The sequence below is a fragment of the Pavona decussata genome, unplaced genomic scaffold, assembly GCF_977016875.1.
Source record: "Pavona decussata unplaced genomic scaffold, jaPavDecu1.1 SCAFFOLD_53, whole genome shotgun sequence".
Lineage (NCBI taxonomy): Eukaryota > Metazoa > Cnidaria > Anthozoa > Scleractinia > Agariciidae > Pavona > Pavona decussata.
In genome coordinates this window covers 1,867,135-1,891,403 of record NW_028145475.1, presented here as the reverse complement: position 1 = coordinate 1,891,403, position 24,269 = coordinate 1,867,135, and the positions used below count along the sequence as shown (strand labels likewise).

The 24,269-nt window shown below is 37.5% G+C and overlaps 1 protein-coding gene and 1 long non-coding RNA gene across 4 annotated transcripts; one reads left to right on the top strand and one right to left on the bottom strand.

The window, feature by feature from the left end:
- Window positions 1-315: 315 nt before the first annotated feature.
- Window positions 316-8,123, bottom strand: LOC146480413 (uncharacterized). The gene is made up of 2 exons (XR_014864702.1): window positions 7,005-8,123; window positions 316-1,856 (listed from the first exon to the last, which is right to left on the bottom strand). It is a non-coding gene; the product is annotated as an uncharacterized LOC146480413 (long non-coding RNA).
- A 799-nt stretch (window positions 8,124-8,922) lies between these two features.
- On the top strand, window positions 8,923-23,273 carry LOC146480412 (heat shock factor protein 1-like). Of its 3 annotated transcripts, XM_085109582.1 has the most exons (14): window positions 8,923-9,276; window positions 9,454-9,562; window positions 14,049-14,173; window positions 15,060-15,175; window positions 15,293-15,368; window positions 15,827-15,885; window positions 16,244-16,358; window positions 16,931-16,991; window positions 17,818-17,952; window positions 18,525-18,717; window positions 19,814-19,873; window positions 20,971-21,109; window positions 21,478-21,553; window positions 22,177-23,273. In XM_085109582.1, the coding sequence occupies exons 1-14, from the start codon at window positions 9,154-9,156 to the stop codon at window positions 22,362-22,364; spliced, it is 1,575 nt and encodes a 524-aa protein (XP_084965708.1). In that variant the 5' UTR covers window positions 8,923-9,153; the 3' UTR covers window positions 22,365-23,273. The 3 variants fall into 3 exon arrangements, with proteins under 3 accessions (XP_084965708.1, XP_084965710.1, XP_084965709.1); XM_085109584.1 differs by lacking the exon at window positions 19,814-19,873 and having other exon boundaries at window positions 18,525-18,645; XM_085109583.1 differs by lacking the exon at window positions 19,814-19,873.
- Window positions 23,274-24,269: the final 996 nt, after the last annotated feature.

The following is a 24,269-nucleotide window of genomic DNA, read 5'->3' as shown; positions in this document are numbered from 1 at the left end:
CGTAGGCTAGCTAGAATTTTAATATTCGATCGAAATGGTCTATTATAGGCCATATTTAATCTGTGCATGGTATGTTTCCAAGGAAACAGGTCAAAACAGGACTTTTCGGCCTTATACTGAATTCGTACCAGGAAAAAAAATAACTTTTGATCAGCATCGATAACTAAAATTTAAGTCTACGAAAAACTCACATATCAACTAACGGGTTTTCGACTCTAATACTTGTAAAATATAATTAGAAAGATAATATGGACAGTTCCAGGAAGTCCGGTTAACAAGGCACAGTGAATTACACCAGACAATTTATCTCAATTAGTAATAGCAATAGTAATCTTTTATTGACTCACACTTTGAATAATTACAGAAGAAGCATTATATACATTATAAGTTAATCAGAAAAAATAGCAAAGAGCGTAATTGTTAATTAGAGCCTAGAGGCAAAAGAACCGCAAGGTTTTCGAGAGTCCTTAATAGCTGTTTAGAGTTAAATTTAAATATAACAAACAAACAAACAAACAAAAAGAGAGCAGCAAGGAACAGAAACCGGACTTAGGAAATAATGCTTAATGATGTTGCAATTAATGAATAGCGTTTCTATCTAAATTATTCAGAGTATTGTTCTGACAGTAAATAATGATCTACTTCTTGGAAAAAGAAAATGCACTGAGGTCTTTCAGGTAATGAGGAATATCATGTCAGCGATCTCATTACCTGATAAGAGAACATTTGTTTCCCAATGTTGGTTCGAGGACGTGGTTTGCAGAAGTTTTGCTTCGATGCGCACTTTATGTTGTATGTATGCCAACTCAGACTGACAATTCTCTTAATAAAATGCAAAGCTCAATGAACACACTAACACACAAACACAACTCATTATTATTTCAACCGTTATATCTAGGAGTTATTAGGTCAATGCAACACCTCGTACGTAATGATTAAACTAACCCGAATAAAGAGCAACTTCAATAAAAAAGCAATGTTGAAACTTTTACTTCGAAAAGAGCGTATTTTTATGGTTTAAAAATGGTCATGGTGTCCCTATTTTTAAAACGGGATGAATTTACAATTTCATTTAGTATCCAAGTGTTGAACGCAATAAAGAAGATAATAGTTTATTAAAATACTATTGGCAACCAATGGGCTCCGCTGAATTACGGATTTGGAAAAGCAAAAAGGTGCAAAAAAAGGAGAGTAAAATAACCTAAAATACGAAGAATCTAAGATCTAAACTAAAAATTCAAGAAGCCCTTTAGGAATCTGAAGAAGCCAAATATAGCTGAACTAGGTATGATACAAAGCAGTGTTCATGGCATTGAACATGATAAAACTTCTTTGAAGTCCGTTCGTCTTACACACTGGCATAGAGAACAAACGTGTGCGTCTTAAAACTGACTTAGGACAGCTATTGCACACAGGCAACAGGCTATGAAGTTTTTGGTCACTATTTTCCATAATCTCATTAAATATGCGCTCTGTTAAAGCTCTTGCCTTCTTGTGTAAAGACCGGTAGCAAGGCTCACTTTCTGCATTCAGCATTTATGTATCAGGCCACTGTGCCAAAAGGTTCAAAAGAAGTTCCTTACGTTTTTGGATATCATGATCACCAAACCAGTTGGATAACATATCCTTTCGGAACTCGGATTTACATGACTTAAGTTCCACAGTCAGTCGTCACGGTTGAGGTTTAGTGCGCACTGTTCTGGAACAGTCAGCCATGCAGTCAACAGCAATCATTATCAATGAGTCGCATTGATATTGCACATTACATTGACTAATACTCGATCCTGACTCATGTTGTTCACTGTTGTTCAGTACACGTGCTGTTCTTTGGTCTCGCAGTTGACTTTCTCCACTCACTTTCTAAAAATGAAGGTGATCGACTGTATTTTATTAATGACCGTCACAGTTCAAAATATAACGTTCTGCCTAATTACAACTTATCAATATTCATGAATGCAACGTAATCAGGACAAATAAGGTTGTATGATAGGCGGTGCAAAGGAGTGTTCTTACTTAGGCTTTGTGTTTCGGCATAAATTAAAAATTTCATGGTAGCTTGATATTTGTCTGAACTCTCTGATTGGCCCTTGTATCAATTTATCTATTTAAAAGAACGGTCTTATCGGATCTCGCACAAATAAACTTAACTTATCAGTGGCTATGCCGCATTAAATAGTATTAGAACCGTTTAAAACAGGGCCGGGTCAAATAAAAGCTAATAACTGAGCCGTGAAAAGGTTTACTGAAGGGTGTTTTGACTGACATATTGAAGAAGCAGTCATAGAATACTGAATAGTGATGCGGTCCAATATGAGTTGTTGTTGAATTCAGTAAAACAACGGCAAACATCTCGAATCACACAGTATCACTGTTGGATTGTGATCCATTTCTATAGCGATATATTAAAGATTAAGTACTGACTTGAAGGAAATATCCATGAAACGCCTTTGAGTTATAAATGTTTTAGCATTATCTTCTCTCTCATTATTGGCGAATCGATACTAATGGATTCAGTTTTGTAAATTTGCTCTCGGCATTAAAAGTCGAGGCTACCTAACGTTATGGTCTCTGGCTGGTGTCGCAAATTATACTGAGAGCAATGCAGACAGGGCCACATGTGACTGATTTTCTTTACCTGAAAACAAACTGACAGAATACACATTATGGGGTCGTTATCTTGCTGACTGAGCCGGAACTCAGTAGAATCAGCATTAAACCGTCTAACTATAAGCTCTCCTAAGCCAGATCCACAAAATATTAAAGCGTTCAATGAACAGATTTTTAAAGCAAACGCCTGACACATAACTATAGGACTATAAATGGAGTACTGACAAATCTAAATCAATACCAATATTAAACGTAAGACACTCGGCTGCTTTTTGTCAGTTTCAACCATAATAAACCTCAAATTGTTAATCTCAGAGAATTATTTTATCAATGAAAAACCAAGTAAACTTTTCAGATTTATTTCAATTAACTAAAATAAGTTGAATAGCATTTTGGAACATGCTTTTATGGTATCTTATACTGGGCTGATGATGCGATTCTTTTACAGTGAGGTTTCTACCTACAGAGAAACTGACCTAAATAATTGTTCCTCATACCGCTGCATGCTTAGATCAAAATGTTATACTTTTCAAATCACTGATGACTAAGGCTCATTAACAAGGTAAACTAATCAGAGAGCTGCATGAACTGAATCATAGAACTGATATACTTTGTAGCAATTAATTCCTGTATTGCGGCAAATGGTCAGGCACATTCAACTCGAAAAATGTTTTTCCCAAGAGCACGGATGACAAAGTATTGACCGAATCTTCCCGTAGGACTGGAATAGTACTCAGCTTTTTTTATAGTTGAATATTGATACCATTAGTATGAATCTAGACATGACAACCCCTCGTTAGTTTCACAGTTGGGTTCAGGCAAAGGTACAGTCTCTATTTTTTTTTAGCGATTGAGTAACAAAGCAGGTAAGCCATAAGACTATAGCAATCCAATAAAATTCCGCTACGTAAAGTAAAATCACTAAGTATTGCTTCATACCAACGAAGCATGTAATCTTAAGTACTAGAATTAGCACATGGCATTATCATTCACTGAGGCATCAGAGCATTTGCAGTCTGAGAACTCGCTTTTTCGAGTTATCATTTTTTCGCTTTTACTGATTTAAATACGTGGCTCGAGTGAGTTTCTGTGTTTAGAATAAAAGAGTTCAGTCTTTAATGTTAATAACATTTCGGACTTAGAAGAGTTTAGTTGCAGTCACTGGCTGTAGTTTCTTGGACAGGCCTGAATCACAGTGGAATTAAACAAATTTATTGCCACAAATATTTAGTTATATATTTTATTACAAGAGTCTCTTTTCTTGTCTCCCCATCATGCAGAAGATGATTATAATAGTTTAGGAAGAATTCTACAGAAATAACTGAGAATGATTAAGGGGCCTCACCCCTGTAGAACAAACATAAAACAGTTTCAGACAATTCTCCACCAGTCTGGGTCCCAAGACCTCAGTGGAATTCCCTATACCTTATACATTATCAGTTCGCCTGATATTACCACTTTCAATAGATCTCTGAAACATCAACGAGCCGATTATTAAACTCGCCCACTAAATCCATGCTTTAATTTCATTTTGGAAACATGTAATGAATGATGGTCAGGAAGCCTAAATTAATTCATAAGCTTCAGTTCTTTAGTTTCTATTAACGCTTCCTCAGTCGCCAATTTAACTTTAAGATCTATGTACCGTTCTTCTGTATTATTCCTCATTGTAACTCAAGGACAATTGTCCTTGGCAGTCAAATAAATAAAAGTATAAAGAATAAAAAGTAACGAGCTGACTCACACTAAAACAAACAACTGAATGAATCGAAAAGTCAAAGATATATACTAGTAATACTTAAATATCAAGAACTTGTATTCCTTCAAATGTTAACTGAAGAAACATCTATAGCACACTAGCGAACGACAACTGGCTGGGGAGTTAACATCTGCGAATAGATGGCACTCTACTGATACAGTTTGAGTCTTTCCACAGGGAAACACCTGTAGTTTCTCGGTCAGGGCTTAAATCCATGTCATATAGGCCACTGCCGAGAATGATAGCGGAGCTTTAAATTAACACTTCATGAGCAACCGTTCACTGAATTCTATGGAAAAATAAAGCTGGACGAATTGATCAGCATGATCTCTCGGACCCCTATATAATGTGAGAGTAAGAGAAACTGGAAGGTGATGTTTTGTGATTGATGGGTTACTTCACTCCACACCCAGGTTCCAAATTAAAAACAAAGTCAGTCACAAATTATCAGTATTTTTGATGTGAAATCTAGTGAGATGTTAAAGAAACAATCCTCTGTAAAAGAAAGAGGCCTTCACATCGAAGACAGAAAGGTTTCGTGATATCAAGAGTCACAAGGGATTCCTTGTTGCTCTCGGTGGTACAAGTTTTGGGTTGATTCTTTTCTGGTGATTTAAACAGCAAATCTTTCGGTTTACTCTTCACGATGAGCACAATATCAGACAGAAATTATGACTATATAACGGTATTGAACCTGATTGATATTGTCGTTGTCCCTACTATACTAAGACTACATGAATATTGTTTCATCGACGGGAATGTTCAGGAGCGTTCCTTGTTCAGTACAGTTGTCTTTAACACCCCTTTAACATCCAAACTACCAAAACTAAAAATGACCGCCTAGAAAGCCGATCTCAAAGTTTGCAAACTTTAAGTATTGAAAACTGCACTGAGGTAACACGACACGAGTACAGTTCACTACGAAGCTTTCACTTATAATTTCCTGAAAGACTTAATGCCTCAGTCAAGTTAGAGCTGATCACCCTGTTGGTATCAGTAGTTTTCCTTCAAATTATAGTCACACCTTATGAGGAAAATAAGATGACAGGCTCAATAGAACCTGGAAACGTATTTCGAGACGCCTGAAGCTTCAACTCAGGGAAGGAAACGATTGAATTATTTTGAATTCATATGATTGAACACAAAGGACAAAGTAGAAGTGTAGAACCGGTTATTTCTGGTGCGTTCATGCTCCGGCTCAGCATTCTTCGGATCTGACACATGTACATTTTCTTGGTCAGGTTCAATCTATTAAAGTGCTCTTCTGAGTAATTCTTTTGCTACGATTAAACCTATTAAACCGAGTGAGTTCGTCTTGAGCACTGTAACCTTCCTAAACTGCAGTTTAAGGATTTTTGACAACTCAGAGAATTAGAGGAACAGATATTCAAATTATTGAACTTATCACTGAAACACTACTAAACGTGGAAGAAAAAAAATCACTAATTTCAAAGAATTCCAGTCATAAAATAAATCGAGGAACAAACAATTCTACTGGCTGGCTGCGATGCAGGTCACACTTATACCTAGGGTTTGTGCCCATGTACATGTACTCAAGACATTGCAATTAGCCTATAAGCCGAGATCATTGTTTTACCAAAGGAAGGAATTTCTGAGTCCAGCAAGGTCTGTATATTAAAGGACCTTAGTCAGCCTCCGCCATTTTCTATGCCATCGAAATTATTGATATTGCATGGTGAAGCGAAATCTTATTGCTTAACTGTAAGTTGTGTTCCTGAAAGTATGTTTCATTATCTTTAGTAGTCTTACAGTGATTTCGTTCATTTCGACATGCTCCGAATAAAATATAATAGCCAAACTCTCGCATATAAACAAAAACAAAGGTGTGGCTGACTTATAGGGCCCTTTAAGAGCTCGTCTTCAGCTAGATATATACGACCAAAAACAGTCAATAAAAGCTTCCTTAAGATCTTCCAGCCCGTTAGAGTAAACTGTCGAATTTCATCTTTAGAATTTGTGACAAACTATTGTTGTTCATTATTTTTATATCGACTCAGGGAGCTTTGAGTTCGGTCAGCGAATTTTACATGAACACACGGCTTATTTGTAAACCAATTTTCCTTTCAAATCTTTATAAAAATTCTGAAACTGTTGTTGTGTGATTTTTGCACTCTGGTATGCTAAGTTGTTAACTGCGTGCTTGCATTAGCTGAATCCAGTGTTAAAGTGGCACAGAAGTGTATAAACAGGATTAATTTAGCGTCTCATACTTCCTCCGAAAATTATACAATATTAAAAGGTCTTAAAATAACTTCAATGCTGTCACGCCGGCCCAGACCGAGACCGGCTTACTTGACAGTAACTAAGTTTATAAACCTACAGCTATACACACGAATTGAGCTTGTCCAGACTACTATAACTGCCTCGGAATCTAAAATAAGCCTTAAGAAGATGAGTTAAGTTCGATCCCCTACCGGTACTAACATCAATTAGATTAGTCACGATACCTCGTGGTGCATGTACAGTACTTTTGTTTCTAATCCTTGTAGAAATATAACTAGAACAAATTGCGTGTACTTCCTCACGGCCGATGACATAAAGCCACATATACATAAACGCGGACACAGTTTATGTCTAGGGTATTTTTAACAAGGGAGCAACACCCATGAATTGTAACACGAACCTGCCTCTAAAGTTTCAATGTGTGTACCGCGCGCTCCAGTACCTCCTTCGTCCATCTCTTTAGAGCACTCACAGCTGACAAATAATTTCTTCGTATTAAAGAAGAGTCAAGTATTTCCTATTTTCTTTGAGACGTCAGAAAGAAAGAAACTCACGATTTATCCGAAAGATTCGCGAAAGTTAATTTAACGTTCGCTTTTTTCCCATGGAGACGTGTCCATTGAAACCAAAATAGGGAATGTTCTAGCCGTTACGAGACTCAAAAGGTTCACATTGTTAAGTCGTATCGTCATCTTATCGAAGAGCAATGTATGGTATGGCTGGTATACGTCATACAAAAATTCCGTAAAATTTCTCGAAGTTCTGAGAGTAAAATTTTAAGGGTTTTCGATTCTGATGTAAATTAATTTCTATAAACCTTTTAAGTTTTGATCGGGCCCGCTAAATAGGTGTAAAATACAAGCTCTGGAAAATTAACGAAGACAACCAGAAGGTTGCAATTTTATTTTTATTGTAAATCCAAAAAAAAAAAAAAAAAAAAAAAAAGGCGTTATTTTATTGTTAAACAATGTGGGTCGTTTTTTGATTTTCATTTCCCAGACCTCGAGAAAATTTCATGCCCTCATGTGGATCACGGAAGAGACAAAGGAAGTCGGGTTCTTTCGATGAATTGATCCACCTGTCGAATAGATATCGGAACAAAAGCCGTCACGTAGTGTTACAAATCAAGTACATCATTTGTAACTTCTGTAGTTTCTACGTACAAATAGAAAGGGACTATCGCTTGAATTGTCTTCCGGGGTAAAACATTGGGAAATAGAGATGCGACAAAAAGTTGCAAAGCATTTTTGTGCGACACCATTATAATTTATGATGAGAGAATGATCATTTCCTTTGTTAGTTCGATAAAAGGGGATTCGGTTAGCGAGGAAAAAGTTTTTTCACTGAAATTACTCTTGCACGATAGTTTGTTCAAAGGGCACTTCCCTGAGATGCTTTCAGAACGATCTGGATGGCTAAAACGTGGGTGAAAAATTCTAGAATGTTCCGTTATTGAGAACACGCGTCAGAGCTGAGTACCGAATGTTCCGGAACAGCTGGTTTGCGTGACTTTGATGGAAGTGATAACCATAACGTGTTTATTTCACTTCCGGTTAGACTAAAGGAACATTTACATGGAAACAAAGTATAAATTTCACGGAAAATAACATTTTCCAGAACGCAGAAAATAAACAGTGGTGATTTTTGTTTTCGAAATAGGGGTTAACAAAATTTGACAAAGTCCATAATCACCGAAAGATATTAAATTTATATTACAAAATTTTAAAAATACAAAAATAAGCTGATGCAACTTTTTCAAAAAAGGTAAAGCCGGTGATCCTTTTCATGATAAATAATTTGACACCCGACTTTATTGAAGTTTTCTGGGGAAATTCACATCTAAATGCGAAAAAGCAATTCTCGATAATTTGATGGGAGATAAGATAAAAAATAAGTGTAAATTCGTTTTGTTCTAAACCTTTGTCCATATTAAAGGTAAATTCCGTACTTCGGTGAGGATTGAAATGTATATACTTTTTAATTTCTAAATCATGATGAATTTATCGGAGCGGAAACCGTTAGGAACCCTTAATAATCCTTTACAAATTTATGTAGATATTCAGTTACAATTTCCAGTTCTCTAGAACATTCTCTGTTCCGTGGGTACGTGAACGAGCGGTCTGGGAGAAAGTTCTGGCACCCATTGTTGTTCTCCTTGTTCCATGGCAACCTGCCCCAATGACGTCAGTAAGGTACCCGCCTAGGTCACCACCTGGCGACTAAAGAGCCTTAGCTAAAAACACCTTAGGGTATTCAGGGCCATAAAAATTCCGATCGCTATATATAGAAATGTCAACAATCAAACACGTCTACCGCAGTATCGCGCAGAAGTTGTTTACTGCTTCGAAGGGTCAGCGACGCCCTTGGGACGACTAGTGCCAGACCCTAACGCGTCGGGCGCGCAAAGCATATATAAAAGTCTGCGCGGGGGATGCCGAAAAAACATGGATGATATGTGACTCGCTTGGGTAACTTATGCAACTTGTTTTACACACGCAAACTTTGCGAGAAAGATTTATTGTTTAGGGTGGTCTTTGAAAAGCATGCCGATGAGGACAGGGGACGCAGATTCGAGCAATTTCCCTTCCAACGTACCAGCCTTTCTGGTTAAACTTTGGAGGCTGGTTGAAGACCCACAGTACGAGGAACACATTTCATGGAACAAGGCAAGCTTTTTATAAAACAGATCCGTTTTTCCAATTTATGGCTTCACAAGCAACTTCTACATTATAAGCTTTGTACTTTTGAGGTTTTTTGTTTACTAAGAGAGTGTTTTCATTGTTATTTCTTGGCATCTTCAGCTGAAATAAAACGGTTTCGATCTTGCATATACTTTTTTGCAGAATGGGACTGGATTCCTTGTCCACGATCAAGCTACTTTTGCACGCGAAATCCTTCCGAAGTATTTCAAACACAACAACTTTGCGAGCTTTGTACGTCAGCTGAATATGTGTAAGTACATTTTTTTAAAACATAATCAGCCGTTACTCTCGGTTTATTATATTTTCCTGTGTATAATATGCTGATGTACCGTGTTCGCTTCCGCTGCATGTGAATGCTAAATCGATTTTCCATTAATTGAACTTCTCTATTTTGAAAAGAAACATGAAACTTGAGGCTTGCCGGCTTTGATTTACTTTGTAAAGAATTTCAACAAAAAAGAATGTATGCAATGTGTAAGTGTCTCTGTAAAACTTTGTCAAACCGTATAATCTTTGTTTCTGGGAATGTCGTGGGCGAGATTCATGTACGTTTTCCGGCTGGTTATATTAGCAGGTAGTTTTGTTGTACTCTCCGCATGTAGACCTTGATCAGTGGTCTTATAGTCGTGCCTTTAGTTTCGAAAAAAGTCTGTTTATCGACAGTACAAATATTAACTGTAAGATGTGTATTAAAAATAATAAAATTTTGTAATGAAACCCGTTCAAGCTATAGCTAAAATTGATCATGTGCATTACCGAACAACTCTGATGTAATGTGTGGGTAGGAGGGTCTGTCGTTAGAATGTTCTTTGGTATATATTGAATGAAGGTGTTGGCTTAATGTTTCTGGGGAGCAATATACAATAATAATAAAATGATACTTCTAAAAGAGAGAGAGAGGTCTGAAATTTTAACTTTTAATATTTTGTCTCTTTTGTATTTGTATGATAGTCTTGGTTCTTACAAATAACTTGATAGTTTTTTTAAATGAAAGATTTTCATGGCTCATACTATGAACAATACGTGGATACCCTTAAGTCAAGTCACATAAGTTTCTTGAAAACAGTTTTCAATCTTTGTAGAGGACAGAATCTTAAAGTCGCATATATATAAATGGTATAGCCAAGACTACCCTAGATCAATATATCAAGACCCTTGTTTCAAAACTGAAACCTGAGAATCTAATGTTTCTCTCAATTCTGAGCCTAAGATTCAGTGTTGAAAAAATCTGAGGTGGGTTGAGGCAACTTCAAGACTTCCAGTAGTAACAGAATATCTTAAGTCACACGAAGTTTTAAATGAAAGACCTCAACATTAACTGAGACTGTAGTTTTGAATTCAAATTTCCAGTTTTCTAGGACAGGGGAATGGGGAGGGGGGGAGGGGTCTATAATTCTGGCAAGCTAGGATGTTGAGGCTAATTATTTGAAATGCCAAGATTTTAATCATACTAAGAGACATAGTTTTTTTTAGAAAACTATTTGATACCTTTAGTGATGGTTAAGCGGGGGTGGATTGTCTATCATATACGCATTTACTTTATTTGTCATGTGCGTGCAAAACGTCTATTCTTTTATTTTTTGTAAGCTGGTAAACAATGCCGGGACCCCCACTAAGTTGACCCCTTGAAGCATGGTAACACTAAAACAATCTAATGGTGTTTTTCCACTGATGCTTTCTTAAGTTACAGAGCAAGTGAACCTTTTAAAATTGTCCAAACCATGAAAACCGAAAGAAGTACAAACTTTAGTGCTTGACTATTCACTGCACTTTGGATCAATAGTCCCATTATATACAAATTATAAAGATGGAAAATAAAATGCTTGAATGCACAATGGAAAATAACGAACATTCGTGTTGAAGGGCTGGGATGAAAAACTATACAAATGTTCAATTAAGTGACTCAAGTGTCAGTGGACCATTTAATTATCTGGGGAAAACAACCAAAGCATTTGTTTGCACTTTGATATCAACAATTAAAAACTCATTGGACAAAAATACTGTAGCTCTCAAAATAAAAATGTTATAATCTTTTAAACCCCCAAATAATTAATTTTTATTCAAGTAATTGTGCTATGTACCCCACCAGCTGTGTGGTCATCATAACGTTTCAAAGAGGCACATTCTACAAGAAAATTAGCTGACCGTAAAATAAAGAAAGTCTTGCATGACTATTTTCTTAAAGTCCGAATAGCCAGATGTCTTAACTGTGCAAAATGTAGTTGCAAGCTGGCCATAATTAGCGAATTATTGTCAGCTAATGGCATCCCTCTGGCAGTGAACTCATGAATGACTGCCCAGGGGTAAACTTATTTGTTACACCCTCAAGCCCCGGAGTACTTATAACTAGGCCCGTTGTTTTTTTTTGTTGTATTATTTGAAATCAAGGTGTGCCATAGATTTTTCTTCATTGAGTTTTCAACTTTCATTTGATTGTTACAGTATGTTATTCAGTTGGGAGTAAAAGTATGATTGAATAGTTGTGCAAAGTCAGGATTTTCATTAAGTGCCTGCAGCCAGCTAAACTACTTCCAAATTTAAGCCTCCTATGTTTTTGTGAAAAGCTTAGTACATATTTAAACACGACATTTGCTCTAAAAGCAACTAAGTGAGCACTCATCGAGAGAGCTTACGTCGGATCAACTAACTCGCATAAACACATGGCAGAGATGGACTAATTTACAGGGCTAACACGAGTACAATAAGTTAAAAAAAGAAAACTACAAAGCTAAACTAAGAAAAACGAGATGAATGAGAAATAAATGCATGAACTCAACCAGGGTTGTCGCTAAGCGCCGGCTGCCGGCGAAATTGGCCGGCTGGGAAAGAGGTCATCGCCGGCTGAATTTTGGGTGGCAAGCACTCGGTTAAAAGAGCAATGAACAGTTCTTTAGTTACCCACAAGCAATTGTTCGATTTAGAATAATATATTTCAAGAGAAAACGTTGAATAAACTCCTGACTACCTTGAGTATCGATGCCATAAAGTAATTGAAATAAAGTCTTGTTTTGAGAACTTGTTTACCGTGTCCTCTTTCCGTTTTCTGCGTCCGGCATCTTGTCAACACGAAGCTTGGTAGCCCCCGCATTCAAGGCATTACGAAAGATTGGGAACGAGTTTGTTACCAGGTATTTGTGTCAGATCGGAGAAAGAAGAAGTCTTTCTCTGTAGCATGACAGAGAAAAAAAAACATGAAGGAACTTCTTCGTAATGTTTTAATACAGCTTTTAATTGGTTAAATTTTATTGCTTATAACATGTTTATGCTCATGAATAGCAAGAAGGACTGGGCAAACGGAGGAACAACTGAACAAACCAGAAACGTAAACGGTCCGCTGAGTGCTCGCCGGCGAAAACGAACGAACGAGAAACCGAGTGAACGAACCCGCGAAACTGGATGAACAGCTGAACGACCGAGTAGACAGCTCTTTTGTTTGCAGTTCTAAGCGTTTATAAGAATCGATTTTCTGAAATTCTAGTGCAAACTTAAATTAAAAAGCACTTATCTTTTTGGAACGAATGGAAAGCGATGTAGCTTTCGTTCTCATTACTTTAATGTTAAGTAAATGTTGAAAATCTTACGCACGTATTTTCATTTTTAATGTTAGAGTATACACGACATTCATGAAAAACGGGTTTTAGTTAGATTAGATTAGTTGTAGTTAGGTTTTGAATTTTGTTTAGGAGAGTTAGGTTATTTCTAATTTTTATACTCCTGATGGATTTTACCGTGTTTAAATAAAGAACTGTTCTTCTAGAGAGCTCACCAAAAAGAGAATTAAGAAAACAGCATAGATTGACGAACTGAAGTAAAACAAAGCACTGTCTGCTCAGAAGCCAGGTCTGTCATTCTCCTTAGGGGCACAGTGAACAGACCTGGTAGAGAGTTCAAGGAACGCCAAACAACGAAAACCACATGAAGGAAATATGGAAACGTCAAAACGAGGGAGAAAATTTTGAATAATTGCAGGGTGAATCTCGGTACCACACGTTTCAAATTGCGGCACCACAGCTGACCTTCTCTTTAATGGTTGTTTCTTTTTGCATAAAAGAGCCCCTAGATTTCACCAGAGTGCACCAAATTGAATTAAAATTTTCAAAATTTCCTGGGGAGGCCCCCAAGACCCCCCTAATGGGAGGGGGCGACCCCCTCCCATAAATACCCCTCCCTGTCGGCTACGCCAACGGCAGAAGGCACTTCGCGCGTTCTTTAGCCGGCTCAATTTCTCTGCTAACCGGCAGACAAATTTCTTAGCTACAACCCTGCTCAACCCTTAACCCTAGATATCAGAGTCAGTGCTTTACCAAGGCTAGATTTATGTGGCATTCTTGTGCTCCTGGCATTACTTCACTCAGCTTGGCTAGATGTCCAGCCTATTCTTTAGCCCTCATGTTGTGTGTTGTGTTTTTCTTAACCCTTTCACTCCCATGATCTGAATGTCAATTCTCCTGACTGACTGCCGCACATTTCTTTTTAAAGTTCACAGAATTTGGTGTTACATCATTGAACAACGTCACCTAGTTGACGATATTCCTTATTCTCATCATCTGTCTGGTTGACAATGTATTGATAATGTAAGGAGAAATAACATATTGATCACTCCTTTGAGTGAAAGGGTTAAACCAATATTGGGCTAAACTGTTAATATGTCATTAACATCTTGATGCCTTAATCTCTAGTCTTTCAAAGCTATGCTGTCAATTTGTAACCACATTCTTTGAATTAAACTTGTTTAGATGGCTTCCGCAAAGTGATTGGCGCTGAGCAAGGAGGCCTGAGATCTGAGAAAGATGAGTGGGAGTTTTTTAATGGGAACTTCAACAAATATCATCCTGAATTACTTGAAAATGTCAAGAGGAAGGTTTGTTAATAATATTGTATGTTTTAAGTAGAAAGCTGGCTCACCTCTTGCTTACCAAAAGCAGCAATCTGTTTATGTTGTTTAATAGAATCTGGATTTTAATCAGGATTGATCAATGGAGTGTGTTGGTCATAGAAATTGGAGATTTATTACTTTATCCCTTAATTAAATGAAGGAGAGCAAGATAGTGATGTAGACTGCCGTAACCTTTTGCTTTTGAGAAAAACGAAAATGCTTGAGATATGATTAATGTCTTCTGGATGACCATCTAATCCAATTATTTGATTCCAGATCACTTGACACTATAGAAATCAACATTATGATGGTGGCACGGTTGACCAGCATAAAAAAATCTCCTGTATTAAAATAAATGGCAGTGTAATTTACTTGCAATTTTCGCTGGTGACCAAATTTGTCATGATCAGTTTATTTAATTACCTACTGTCTCACTGGCTTTGTGTTTCTGTGTTTATTTGAATTAATACACGTTATTAGTTAGAAAGCTTATACCAGTACAAATCAAACCGGCTGGTGAAACCACCTGTGTAAAGTTTTAATCTTCTACCACAATAAAAGTTGTTCTGGTGTGAGAAAACTTGTGTGTATTAACACTCTGTTTAGATAAAGCAGTTGTCATTACACCTAGGCTGGAAAGAACAGCTGCACATGAAACAACGTCTAACCAACTGAGTGTTTTGTAAATTCTGATTACCTTTTAAACTGATTTGGACGTGGCCATGCATGAGATCATTTGGTATTTTTGTCTTAATAAGGATTTTTTGAACTGCACAAATTCATGACCAATCAGAATTTCTGTTAACATTACGTTTTTCATGATCATAGGTCAGAGATAATAGCTTTTGATGAAATATATTACTTGTTATAGGCCACTCCAGAAGAGAAGAAAGTCAGGAATGAAGATGTATCCAAAGTGTTACATGACGTTCAGGACATGAAAGGAAAGCAGGATGAAATGACTATGAAACTTGATCAGATTAAAAGGTAAGAGTGGATAAATACAAGAATATATTGGTTTATTCTGTGACATGATTATTCAAGGCATTTGTGAAGATTTTTGTTATGGGCTGACCATTTCTGTCACCTTGTTTTCTTTCACAGAGAAAATGTTACTTTGTGGAATGAACTGGTAGAGCTCAGACAGAAACATCAAAGACAACAGCAGATTGTTAACAAGGTGAGTTCAATGTGGCTAAATGTAATTTAGGTGAAGTTAAACTCAAAACGATGATGGCCAGCAGTTTCGTAACTACGGGTCATGTCTTCCTTAGGGCAGCCTGGTTAGTGACAGGTCTTCAAGACTTTACAGGACTCATGTTCCTGAGATTCATTGTGCAATTCTGCATGTTTACAACTACTAAGCACCCAACCTCATCTATTCTTAATGAGTTTAAATGTAGAGAATCAGTCTGTTCTTGGAAAGGGAGGGGGGTAGCTCAACTAAAGTTTAGGTGTGGTGTGGCAGCCAGGCTGTCAAACGTATACCCTGTTTTTGGTAAACATGTAAATTCCTGATTGGTTGGGGCATCCCTGTAAAGGAATGTTTTGCCCTCCCCACCCCTGTTCCTCACCACCTTGTCATAGCTGACCTGAATCAACTAGTAGAAGTCTAAGCCAGTTAATTTGTGTTCACAGCTTTTCCAGTATCTGATGCGGCTGATTTATCAAAATGACAAGCTCATGAATAGAAAAAGGTAAAGATAAATGCAGAATTACAGTATGTCTCAAACATACACACGTAATACAGTTAAACTCAGGAGGCAAGGCAGAGTTCTTTGAATAAAGTGTGTGATGTTACCACATAAAACAATGAGATGGTTTGGGAGAGCACTGAGACGTCATGGGCTGCCCAAGTTGGAATGAGTAGGCACTTGCAGTTTGATACCAGTGTATTGTTTTATTCAAAATAAGTTACCTGTGATCTGCAGGTGAAGGCATAATCATATGACAAAAGTACAGTGCAGTCTCTGTAATCGTTGTGATGCAAGTGTAAGAAGATCTTTGGTGGTATGTAAGGAGAATTATTTTTAACCTGTGGTCATGTCTTTGTAGGTTAATGCTGCAGGACAGTACAGAGGAACCATCATCCAAAAGAGAGCGATATGAATACAGGGAAGGGTCTGGTCCTAGCACTGGACAACCCCCACCAAGTTATTCTGCTCAGAGAGTGAGTTCTGTTAAATTTCTAATGTGCAGTTCCAGAAAAAATCCATACCCACCCCATGGAAGGTTTTTTGGAAATTTCTTAGGGGAGGGGCTCTTAAAAGTCAAAATGCATGATGGACAAAATTAGACCCAGTCCCTGCCACTCTATCTTTTCTTTTACAATCAATAGATCTGCTCCCCAATTATTGTGATCAACACTTTTCAAACCTACCAAGTCCTCATGATCACATATGAACAATCAGTGAATGAATTGAACTATGTAAATTTTATTACATAGTTATTGGTTAGTTACATAGTTTTGGGATAATTTTGTGGGAATATTTCTTTGACTTCTTTCATTTTCTGTGGATCTGAAATTGAAAAATCAACCTGCTTATCACTGCACCACGGAGTTTTGCCCCTGGGACACTCACCAACTTGTAAATCTTTTCACAGTTTTTGTATGTTGCTTTTATATTTTTGTTGTGAAATGGCAAATGTTCTCAGTCCAACTACTAAATGCTGAAATAATTTAGCTTACATAATCACCCCTTGCTTGAAAGTCATAGTTGACTTGTGTTTTGTTGTTTGCAGCCCAGCACACAGACTCTAACAATTTCTGACATATCCAATGTTCCTTCTTCAAGCCATCCTTGTAAGTGAGAGCTTAATACATGTAATCACAAAATTGTATAAAGGGTGTTTACATGAATAATATGTAATGGCAGATTTTCAAAATTCTCTTGAATTCTCTCCAATATTTGTTTTCTGATACAAAAGAATTATGGCCACACAGAAAAAGTGCTCAAAAGTGAATGATTAACTGCCTTAAGGAGGGTGTTTCCTGAACAAGTTTGACCAGTTTCAAGAAGAAGGGAGCAAAACATTTAAGCAGAGTTGTTTACAACTTGCATTTAGTTGGCAAACTAACAAAATTCAAACTCGACCATTCTGAATTCCTTGATATATTTGTTATAATGATAACAGTGTTTGTTATTATGAAATCATAAAATGAAAGTTTTGATTTACAATAACTTGAAGTTGCAGTAAATTTTTGAAGTACATAGTACAAAGTTTTACATCAAAGTTCAAACATCTATGTGCAAAACTAAAATGCAAGTTATGAAATTTGAAGTCACTTAATCCTTCTAATAGTGCACCCTTGTGCTCAGTTAAGAACTTGGATTACGGGTACTGAAGAGGCTATAGAAAAACTGACTGGAAAAGCAAGAGATCAGTTTGTAACCAAACATTAAAAACGTAACAATAGAAAGAAAAATAATAAGAAAAATTGAAGAGCCATAACCAGGATTCATGATGATTAAAGATTTTAAAACGTTCTCTGGTTAAAAAGGTATATTTTATCTGTTGAAGACAACGGGACGGTTGTCCAAAGCTTGTACCTTTTCAATTTTTTAACCAGAGAACGTTTTAAAATTTTTAAGAAAAATAATGTTTTTCAATCTTTTATATGTTTTTAGCCACAAGTGGACCACTTATAACTGCATTAGATGATGACTCAATATCACATGCCAGGCCAGTCATTAGATTCCCTGAGGATTCAGGCCCTTCAACTTCCCAGCCCACTGTGTCCAGTCCTGTATCTACATCAACAGGTAAAGTGGATCACACTTGATTTCTCATAAGCTAACTCTCAGTTACATTCATCTCAAAACCTACCCACTGGCAGCGATTTGACACTTATTGTTTGAATAATGTGCAAAATGAGTATGAATATTCCTGGATATAACTCTGGTTTCCTTTGACAGGTGCCCATTAACCTCTTTTTATTGATCATAGTTTTCTTTATGAGTTATCATAAAAGGTTGCGTTGAATAATAAACCTCTTACTACATGTTTAAATTTGTTGTGTAGTATTACTGTATGTTTCAACTCGTTGTTTGTATAATTTTTTTGACTTGCCGTGCTGGTTGTCAAAATACAGGACAACGCGTAAAAATCATAGTGTACAATGACAATATAGTGACACTTTACCAAAACATCAAATAAAATAATATACAGTACTTATCTTCCTTATACTGTACACTTAATCACCTTTGGTGGCAAATTTCCTCTTGACTGAGTGTACAATGCCCTGTATCTCACATCTTGAATATAAACTAATGATTGGCGTATCCTTTATATCTGCTGAAATCTTATTTTCTGTTTGTTTTTGCCTGTCTCCTAGCACCATCCTACCCGCAAGCCTCAGTCGTACAACCATGTGTATCAACGGGCGTTGTGACTTTCCCCGAAGAGCAGAACCAGACTCCTGTTGTTCACCCGACGCACATCATGGAGCCTCAATCGTACGATGAGCATCATACTATAAGAAATGCCCCTATGAGGCGGGGACTCTCTCAGGAGGAAGTGGCAGAGAGGTAGTGTCTTTTGATCCATTGAATTTAACTATTTATTACTACGGTGGTGTGACTGCTGCAGTGATAAATAAAACAAATCAATGGCTCAGTCTGTAGGTAGTACAATGAGTTACACATTCAAACGTCCCACTAGATAGTGTATGTAAGGCCTCGTAGTTAGTGGGATAGCTCAGGATGGTGTAGGACTTTTTGAAGTCGCTTTAAAGACACGAGCAGGGATGATTTAATCAGAGGAGTAGTTTTACATTTGCTTGAAACTATACAAAGCAGTTAGTACTCCTCTGGTATTTGCCATTTACTGGGTCTATCAAAGAGTGATATGATAGCTACCACAAGACTTGTCTCACCATCTTTCTCTTTGTCACCATATCTGATTTTTCAATAATAAGTCTGACCCTGCTTTATGTCTGCAAGCAGCCAAATGGGAGCAAACAACTGAAATGCTGAAGGTCTGAGTTTGCTTTCAGTCAGGGACAAATAATTTTTGTTGTATTCCCAATTGCTCATTTAACAAACTGAATGAGTCCTTTCATGCAATTTGGCTGTCATTTTGAGTTGGGACAAACAAGGTGCCAAATTGTACAGTGTTTGTATGTGTGTTGATCTCAGAAAAACTCAACCAACAAACTGTGGAAACTTGAGGTACATGTGCTTGGTAAAATATAAAAATGATTAAATTTGGAAAGTGTAGGGTTGGGGGAAACCGGGCAATTGCATTTTTGAGTAGCTTCCATACTTTTGTCTGTTAATTAGGCCATGGGAAATACATGGAAAACTTTCAACTCCTTTTGCATCTAGAGGCCTCAGGTTTGATCACTAAAGTTTATGGCAAGATAGCTTCAATGCAGAGCATTTGAATGTTTCAGAAATTGATTCATACGAAATTATTGGTCATCAGATTTACAAACAAACACTGCACATAATCCATGCTTTGTTTGCCCCAATTCAAAGGGTGCCAATATATGTGAAAGGGCTTGTATACTTTATTACATAATCAGACTCAAGACATTAATCCTCAGTCTTTCCTTTTATAATTCTTTACATTTGTACTTTGCTCGTCAAACGGCTCATCACATGTTAATTTTTGTTCTATCAGCTCAAATTCCCGTGTAGATATGTTTGAAAGGGAGCTTTGTGAAGACGATATTTTAGACAGGTAATGTCACACAAGCTGTTGCAATCATTTATCATTACCACAACAAGGTTACAATGATAAATTATTCAATTTGTGGCATTGGAGGTAGACAGTTCATTTCAGTTGAATATTTTGGTAAAGCTAAAATCCAAAGACATTTTTTTTAAAATACAGTAGTCATGATCGTTACCTTGCTAGGCATATTGGTGACTGTTTAATGTGGAGGCTTTTACAGGAAGATACTCAGTTCAGTGAATTACAGCTATGGCCTTAAGATTACTTTCTTCCAGTACAAGATGCATTTGTGTAGAATAAAACTGTAAATAACATAGAATGCTATAATACCTTTGCCATGTTTCACTGTTGTTACAACTAAACCAACTGAGAGCATAAAACAGTTAATTGCCAGCACACAAGAAACACCTGCACCATCAGCCATCAAACAGGCTAATTAATGCTGGTAATATTGTTTACACAAAAGGAAAGTTTGGGAGCAGAGACCAGAAAAAAAATTTCAATGATTCATTTTCATCACCACGCCCATCATGATTGCACAGGCAAACTTTCCCCCTCCCCTCCCCTGAAAAAGAGCCATTGCTGTTAAATTTAAAACAATTGCACTGTTTTAGATGTATTTGGTTTATTTGGTGTGAATGAGAAAACCCAGTTACTTTGTTGAATGTCTATAGTGGAAAGCATTCAGTGCACACGCAGAGAACATTTTCTGCTCTCACTAATTCTCATACATTTCTTGAAAGACGATATAGTCTTCTTTAGTTGATATTTTTGTTAATTCTCATAGCCTGTCTGCATGGCTTGGTTCTGATAATGTGATATATAAGTACAGTCAACTCTTGCCTTGCGGACACCTCACTATTACGGACTCCCCGATAATACCGACAACAACTAAATCCCTGGCAAAAATAAATTACAGACGTTTGACTGAAATAGATTCCCGTTATTATGGACTCTCGTTGCTAAGGACACCAACTTGCGGTCCCGAGGGTGTCCGCAATAAAGGGAGTTGACTGTAATAAGATTCACCCTTCAGGGTGTAGATTTATCTCAAGAATTCAAACTTTCCATCAACCATTTTGCTTTTTTTTTTTTAATTTCAGGAATTTTCTTGGTGAGCAGGTGGATTATATTTCACAGAATCTTGATAACATCCAATACCAACTGACAAATCACCCTGTAATGCTGGATAATAGCTTGTTCTATGATGTTTTTGGTTATGAAGGAGGCCATCCAGGCCAGGTTAGTTGGAGTACACAAGATGCTGTTCTATCACAATTTTTGACAGCCAAAAAATTTGGGTTAGCAGTGTATTTGGTTGGACTAAACTCAAGGTGTTCACTGTTGATTATCTTGATAGAACACTATCCTCGAATGTTGGACTTGATCTTCTTAAAGAAATAAATAAAATTATTATATTATTATTAAAGACAGTGCCTGCTAATACAGAGGTATTTGTGTAGGCTTTATAACTATGGGAAAAGCAGATCTAGAGTTTTTAGCAGCATGGCATTCTCCTAAATGTCTGCTTAGATTTCTTGTTGGTACACAAGAGGTTGTTGTTTAACGGGAAGAGATCTTGATTGTGTTTTTTGGATTATTTATTCTAGGATCCACTGGATCTTTTAGCTGACCGGGCTGCAGCGAGTCCTCTTCCCGGCGCTGTGGGGCATAGCTCATCACAAGGTACAGAATAAAAAACATTGCCTATAACTACTTGGACATTCCGTATTTATGCTGTTGGGATATTTTCCGAGTCCCAAATGGGAATTCATCTCTAGAATTGTATACTCTGTTATTGTACTTTGGTTGAGGTTTGGTATATAGGACCTTGCGGAGCACACACTCAGTTAGTCTCCTCTGTAACTGTCATCTAGATTGTCATGCAATGCTTCTAGTGTTGTGTGACAAGCCAAATAATGGAATGTGTTGGCCACAACCAACGAGTACACGTGCTTGGAAAGCAAGGATTTGACTCCTCCTGAGAATGAGGAATGTGTTTTTGTCGTGATTACGTAAGGAGCATGTCTTTCATTTTTTTCCTGTCTTTTTGTTTAGTCTGAGTGGCAGTCACTGATAAGGAGAGAAAAGAAATCAGAGTGTTGCAAGAAGGGGGAAGGGGAGAGGGGTGGGAGAGAAGTGGTTTGTCTTTTTCCTCCCCTCGCACTTTAAGCTCGCCACTTCTGCTTTGAGCTCACAAATCCCTCCTTCCCTCCCCTTTCTGCATCCGACACACGGGTTACTTTCTGTTTGACCATCAGTTGATCAATTTTTCAGCATCATTGAAGGCCTCCTATTAATCTTTTTAGGTCATGAACTTGTACAGTATGGCGTGCAGGGGTCTGGGGCTAGCAGCAGCTCTACCCGGGGTCAGCCGAGGTCCAGAGAACGTGAGGATCAATATGGACGGAGGGAGTGGTCCCAAGGGCAACAGCAGCAACAGCAACAGCAGCAGCAGTCTGAATATGACGTGGTTCATCACTTATTTAATGGCTGAGCGTTTGTCAGTCATGTGTAGTTCTTAACTCTTTGGTGAAGGATAAAAGCGGTTTATACGCATTTTCTCTTTACCTCTGTATAATTTTTATGGCAATTGTTTTCATCCATAGACACCAAAAGGCCAAAACCACGTTATGAATCATTGTCTTGACTCGTGAAAGCAAACGGGTAGAAGGCAACTAGTGATAACCAAGAGTGGCCTCGTTCCCAGGCCCCAACGTGCTTACGGACCGAGCTTTGTGTCAGAGGCTTGGGGCCGACCGCCTCTTAGCAGGTGACGTCACATTACAATGTGTGCTGAGAAAGACTGGGGGCGAGGCTGAACCGATAGACCAAAACATAAGTAAATACTGCACTTGTAAGATTAGTACTACAGTTCTCAAAGCATGCCATTTGACGTGTGTCAAGCACAGGGTAGTTTACCTGAGTCAAACCATGGTTAGATTTAGTTTTGCACCTGATAGTATCTACACTAAATAAAAAAGTCGTTTTGAGAGCGAAACTGTTATAACCTTGTCGACTAGCGACAAGTCTACGTTCTGTTGTTTATCACACTCAAACTTTTTAAAGCATGTATGATACGTTTCAAAAATGAACGAATGTATCTCAGTTCAATGTAGTGTAATTACGTGAGTAAAGAAAACCCAAAGAATATAACGTCTTAAGCTAGATTGTATGAACAAAAGTTATTATAGTATGTAACATGTACATGTATATTCTCCTTAGAAGGTACTCTCCTTAGAAGGTACAAATAACATTTACTGTCCGCATCAGATACAATAAGCTTCATATATTCAAGATTCTTAAAATCGAATAGTGCTTTTAATGATTTTCAGGGATTTGACTTCTTAGAATGAACTTGCGCAGTGTAATAGAGAAAAAAAATAAAGTAACAAAATGACGGCAAGTTGTGTGCTGCTTATGCTCTGATCGTTTAAACGTTTTAGATCCGTGTTTAAAATTAAAAATTTGATCGTATAACGTGTGATTTGATTAGCTATGTAGTCCATAAATCAGCTTAAAAAAAAATAAAAAAAAAATTTTAGTGACTGAGCGTGCGCCAAAATTGGTGGTAAGCCGTGTTCCTGAAACTATGGAAACATGGTCAATTTTCATGCTAATGTTTTAAGGGAACCAAAAAAATAGTTTGTGAAACACTCAGAGGTTATCTTGGTGGTAATACTTACTTGCTCTTGTTCCCAAACCTGTTCCTTGTTTCCCCGTATCCCTACTCGTTTTGCAATAACAGTAACGCGGAAAATGTCCAGTATTTCACGAGTATGCAGACTCGCCCAGAAACCATTGGTGGCATATGTGACCGGAGCTTAAACCGGTTTCTAAAGCATGAATGTTGCTACCTTCCCCCCACCCACCCCAGGATGGGATACTAGTCCAACCTTACCCCACCAACATGTCACTAGTACGCGTTTATCTGGGTGAAGAACGAATTTGCAGCAAAGTGTGTTGTCTGAGGAAGCAGCATGAACAACAGTCTAGGTCTCGAATGACCAACCTTAGGTCCAGTGCGCTGACTACTACACCACCGCGCCTCCATTTCATATATAATTATGGATATTTCCAAATTGTTCTTTCTCTTCCTCTATCATTTCCATGATTAGACCGGAAAGCAGGATGCCACTTCTTTCTCCAACGCATCACACATCTCCCTCATCTCTAGCATCCAACCTTCAACTCACAAGTTGATAACAGTATTTTAAAACCAGATACTGTTGCTGGTCGTTGCCTCAACTCTTATAACGGGAAGAGGAGGCACCCTGGGAACAAGGTTGCCCTTCTAAGGGAGCCTGGAGGGCCTATCGCCAAAAGGCCATATTTAGAGAGGTAATGGAATAACTTGGAAAAACAAAACAACAACAACAACAAAAATAAATAAATAAAAATA

What these genes read in the sequence shown, in the direction of transcription:
- LOC146480412 (XM_085109582.1), top strand. Translation starts at nt 9,154, where the DNA reads ATGCCGATGAGGACAGGGGACGCAGATTCGAGCAATTTCCCTTCCAAC. An exon ending in TCCTGTATCTACATCAACAG is followed by an intron (nt 17,953 to 18,524) that starts GTAAAGTGGATC and finishes CCTGTCTCCTAG; the next exon opens with CACCATCCTACCCGCAAGCC. An exon ending in GAAGACGATATTTTAGACAG is followed by an intron (nt 19,874 to 20,970) that starts GTAATGTCACAC and finishes TTTTAATTTCAG; the next exon opens with GAATTTTCTTGGTGAGCAGG.